The sequence below is a fragment of the Nerophis ophidion genome, linkage group LG03 (assembly GCF_033978795.1).
Source record: "Nerophis ophidion isolate RoL-2023_Sa linkage group LG03, RoL_Noph_v1.0, whole genome shotgun sequence".
Classification (NCBI taxonomy): Eukaryota; Metazoa; Chordata; class Actinopteri; order Syngnathiformes; family Syngnathidae; genus Nerophis; species Nerophis ophidion.
Window position 1 is genome coordinate 61,380,593 of NC_084613.1, and position 5,299 is coordinate 61,385,891.

A 5,299-nucleotide genomic window follows, 5' to 3' on the forward strand; every position below is an offset into this window, starting at 1 on the left:
CCTCCTCATGTGAGGTTCAGACAGTTCCAGGCCTGATCATGTGAAAAGTGCCTTGAGATAAGTTGTTTACTGGCACTATATAATAAAATTGACCTATTATGGACTTTGAGTCATTTGATGCCGTATATTATCATACAAGAAGGATTTAGAATAAACCATCCTATATCTACCTGGCATCATGGTGTAACATGTTTGGAGATCTGCCTAAGCATTTTCTGTACTGTTACCTTGTGCTGTACTATCATTAGAATTGTTAGCATTGTCCTTCAAAATCATTAAAGAGCTGCCTAATCCTTTTTACGCATTTAATAGATGCTATTAGATTGTTAGCATTTCCTTTTTATTGGCATTCTGCCAAAAGATAAAAAAAAAAAAAAAGCCAACTCACAAGTTGGATATTACCCGGCAGCAGGCCATTTTAAGTTTTCCCTGGAATTTTTGTAGTCACCAATTGCCACATCGCTAAAAAGCCTCATCTCGAAACTCCCCTCCCTTATCTTGACTGAGACATCCTGTGAGGCAGAGTCCCTTCTTTGATATATGAAAGGACAGAATGTGACAAACCGCTGAGTGTTCTTGTCTCTGGGAATTTCCTGTCACCATTTTTAAAGCTGCACAAAGGTTCCTGGTTGACGGCCTCATTCTGCACACAAAATTTCCCCGTCGCTGCTTATCTACTCTGAGTTCCCCATTCCCAGTTAGTGTCCCCGCCCAGCTTGTTTTATGCAATACTTTTAACACACACACATGCATTACTCCTATAGTAGATATACAATGACTCAAAATGAGGGCATTTGTTAAATACAAGTGTTTTAACTTAAAGGGAGTGTTGCTGTCCAACATTTACAAGCTGTCCTACTGTACAATTTCACAGCTTCTGTAAAAAATAAATTTTTGTATACACAGCATTTACAATATTATACAAGAGAGCTGTTTTTTCTTTATAGTTTGTGAATGGCGGCGGTCTTCCAAAGCAAGCCACACGTTACTACACTCCAGTGCACTCCTGCGGCGCCGCTTGCATGATTTGGTCACCAGTCTCTGATCAGCTTTTGCAGCTGCTCGGTTTTCTATTTATTTGCTGTTCACGTGACCTCACAGCTTCAGACACACAAAGCTGTTTTCGTTTGTCCTGCACCTTCTTTCTCAGGGTCTCCTGCTTCTGGGACTTTAATGACCGTTCCACTGGAAGTCGTCGTAAACAACCTACACACACAGAACAAATAAATGTTTAAAGCGCTGATATTTTTTCTGTTTTTATGTACGGTGGTATTTTTCTAACAAGCACCTCTTCATCCGACTTTCTATCTTCCTCCTCCTCCTCCTCGTCCTCCGATTCGCTGTCAGGCAGCTCCCTCAGGTCAGGATGGGTCAACATAAACAGCTCGCGTTTGATGTCTTCATTATCGCGCCCGTAGGTGAGGTTGAATGGGGTGTGGCCACCAGATGTCAAGAGATTGGGGTCTGCTCCCTTCTTCAGCAACAGTTGGACCAACGACAGGTTCTGCTGGTCAACGGCCAGGTGCAAGGCACTGCGTCCATTGTGCTGCTCCTACAGGACATGGAGAGAATACACCTTTACACACAAGTAGTCAGATAGAGAAGCACATAACGTGGATCTTTTGTGTACCTTTGAATTGATATCAGCTCCTAAATCCACAAGATTTTCTACTAGTGACAGGAAACTGTGAACAGAGGCCAAGTGGAGGCAGTTCTGACCTGTTCAAGACATAAAAGGAGGAGATGAACGTCTGAGAAGACAGATTAAAAAGTACTTGAATGGGAAACATTGAGATCAAAACAGGCATTCTTCAAAATGTGGTCCCATCCCTAATTCCTAGCACACTAGCATACCAGCCTTACCTTGGTAGTTGCAGGCCGCCATCATTGTGAGTAAATGTTCCGGGCGACAGAACTGCGTGATGACACTGAAGCATGGTAGGTTGCCATGGCGACAGGCGATATGAATGGGCATGTCACCACTGTCGTCCGTCAGCGTGGGGTCACAGCCGTCCGCCAGGAGACGCCGGCACGTGTCTGGCTGGTTTGTGATCACCGCTAAATGCAGAGGAGTCTGGGGTGAGGGTGCAGAGAGAGAAAGATGGGTAAGGCTGGAACTAAACATGAAAGCAGGAAGTCTACATGAAGACGCACAAAAAAAGTACCTGTCGCTGGTCATTTTGGACATTGAGGAAGTCTGAGTTCTTGAACATGTCAATTATCGTTCTGATGTAGTCCTTTGCCTCGTGGATAATCGCCAAGTGGAGAAGCCTAAAGAGAGAAGAGAAGCCGATTGATACATAGCAAGATGCACCCAAAATACTGTCTTCATCCAATGTATGCAAATGTCACCAATCCGAAGTTCCATGCCTCAACAAACCAATTATGACCTTTTTTGGACACTTTTGCACTTGACACAAGAAGGAAGAAATTTTGCCCTCAATTAAGTTGTGGATGCCTTGCCCTTCATAAAAAAAAAAATTCAATGTAAGAGGTGCAGCACAGTCAATGAAAACATTCTTTTGAAGTGTTTTCAAAAGACTTACAGAGGTGTGACTCTGCTGCAAGTACAGTAGGTAGTTAAATGAATCATCTATTATGTAACAATCTCTCTTAAAAACATATTTTTATTCCTTGGCTTTTAACACTGAGTGATATCCATCCTGCAACGGGGCCCCATTATACACCTGCTGTGAACCTGTCTTTATGTTTTATTTATTTATTTTTTATCATGTTCTGTTTGTGTTGTGTTGTTTGCTCGGTTCTCGTATTATCTTTTAACCTGCCCATTGTACAGCACTTTGGCTACCCCTGTGGTAAATTTTAAATGTGCTTTATAAATACTGTTGATTTGATTTAACATTTGGGCAAGGCATTAGAGAACTACAGTGGTAGCATGGCATTTGTTTAAATTGCATGATTACCTTCCAAATATATACTTATGTATATTGACATTCAAATATGCTGTTGCTTAGCTATTTACTTAATACACGTTTAAAAAAAATAGTACTGTATATCCACAAAGGCAGTAATTCATTTGCAAACTTCTGACAATTGGCTGACGGATTTTGCCATATATTGATAGAATGATACAAATGTTGTATTGACTTTCCTAGACATATTATTTAACTGTACATTGTTCAGATAACTGTAATGCTAATTAATTGTTAGTTGCTTAAAATGCGAAAATCATTCAATGCTTTAAAGCGGTGGTTCTCAACCTTTTTTTTGTGAAGTACCCCCTGTGAACATTTTTTAAATTCAAGTACCCCCTAATCAGAGCAGAGAATTTTTTGTTGAAAAAAAAGAGATGAAGTAAAATACAGCACTATGTCATCAGTTTCTAATTTATTAAATTGCATAAGAGTGCAAAATATTGCTCATTTGTAGTGGTCTTTTTGATTGATTGATACTTTTATTAGTAGAGTTCACAGTTCAGTACATATTCTGTACAATTGACCACTAAATGGTAACACCCGAATGAGTTTTTCAACCTGTTTAAGTCGGGGCCCACGTTAATCAATTCTTGAACTATTTGGAAAAAAGATACAAAAAAAAATAAAAACTTGTTGAAAAATAAACAAGTGATTCATTTATAAATCAAGATTTCTACACGTAGAATTAATCATCAACTTAGAGTGCCCTCTTTGGGGATTGTAATAGAGATCCATCAACTTAATTCTAAACATTGCTTCACAAAAAAATAAATCTTTAACACCAATATTTATGGAACATGTCCACAAAAAAAATCTAGCTATCAACACTGAATATTGCATTGTTGAATTTCTTTTCACAGTTTATGAACTTACATTCATATTTTGTTGAAGTATTATTCAAAAAAATACATTTATAAAGGATTTTTTGTTTTTTTATAATATTTAAAAAAAAAATCTCACGTACCCCTTGGCATACCTTCAAGTACCCGCAGGGGTACGCGTACCCCCATTCGAGAACCATTGCTCTAAAGTACGCAGTATGGCTATCAGCAGTATCAATATGCAGTATCACCCCGCCTCTACAGTTGACCCCCCGATTAAAAGTGAGCTGATTGGCCAATATGCTGGGTGAGGCGTTCAATGACCACTACCGATTATCTAAAAATTGCTAAAACAAAAGAAGGGGAAAATGCGACTCTAAAACAGTCTTTTGAACGGCTCGTGGTTGTGTAACACATTTGGAATCTCCTCGTTCACGGGAGCGAGCACCGTTAAGGACTCTGGCGGCGCGCCTGGGACTTTCCCATTCTGGCCCGCGGCCATTGTAGATTCCTGCTGCTAATGGCCTTTTGTTTACGCGATATTACACCGTTTTAGCAGGAGCTGCGTCGTCAAGTCAACGAAAACCAAATGCATTCCCAGTTTGATGTTTGAGTAGCGTCGTATTTGAAGATATTCCCAACACGACGACGATCAAATGACCTCCCAGGAAATAGACGGCACCCCGCTAGCAAAAAAGAAGTGTGATGTTCCAACTTACGTGTCTCCGTCTTCTGTTACTTGTGTCTTCCAATCTTCGAGCTCGGCTGCCACACAGGCCGCTCGCTGCTGCCGCGACGGCTCACTTTCCAGCCTTAGGTGACATATTTCCTCTGCAACCGCCTGGTACTCCTCCTCTTTGAGGGAGTCTAAACCGCTATCCAACCGCTCTTCGGTGGAGTGAGTCGTCTTCCCTTCTTTAGGCTCCCGGCTGTAATCCATCTGGTTGATTAAAGTGTTCCTATGGAAGGCCATGGCTGCTCCTTGTTGTTGGCTAAAAGGTGCGCTTGGTTCTACGTGTCGTAGTGCAGCGGCTGCCTGCTAATGCCCTCTTGTGTTTAGCTGGAGGGGGCGGAGCCTAAGGAACTAGGTGGGGGATTTCCAGCAGACTTGTCACTTAAAATAACGCTGCATTTACATTTGCTGCATCTAAATGGGGGTTTTCTATTGAGAACCAGAATAGACTGCACACAAAAAACACATTTGCTACTGAGTCACGATTCGTATTTGCATTGGCATTTTAACTTTTTGCAAACAGATGTATGCATAAACCCTTGAACAACGTGCAGGCACAGCTTGTTGACAAGACACATTTCTAGACTAATTCTGACAAAAAAATTACTGCATGGGATGAGCAAAATAGGAAACCAAGATTAACATGTGAGAGGGATGTGTACTATGGCTATGAGTTGTTGTTGTTTTTTTCCCTTGGCCTCAGTCTGGACCCCCTCTCCAGGGCCCAGGCTTAGACCGATTTTTTATTTTATTTTAATCTTCTATTTTTTTCTTGTTTACCAGCTGTATCTCATCTTTTTTGTAAGGGG

At 41.0% G+C, this 5,299-nt stretch overlaps 1 protein-coding gene across 1 annotated transcript; it reads right to left on the minus strand.

Moving 5' to 3' along the window:
* Positions 1 to 793: 793 nt before the first annotated feature.
* nfkbiab (nuclear factor of kappa light polypeptide gene enhancer in B-cells inhibitor, alpha b) lies at positions 794 to 4,815 on the minus strand. The gene is made up of 6 exons (XM_061895783.1): positions 4,477 to 4,815; positions 2,166 to 2,271; positions 1,864 to 2,074; positions 1,631 to 1,719; positions 1,289 to 1,552; positions 794 to 1,206 (listed from the first exon to the last, which is right to left on the minus strand). Exons 1-6 carry the CDS (start codon positions 4,728 to 4,730, stop codon positions 1,171 to 1,173), a joined length of 960 nt encoding a protein of 319 aa, XP_061751767.1. The 5' UTR covers positions 4,731 to 4,815; the 3' UTR covers positions 794 to 1,170.
* Positions 4,816 to 5,299: the final 484 nt, after the last annotated feature.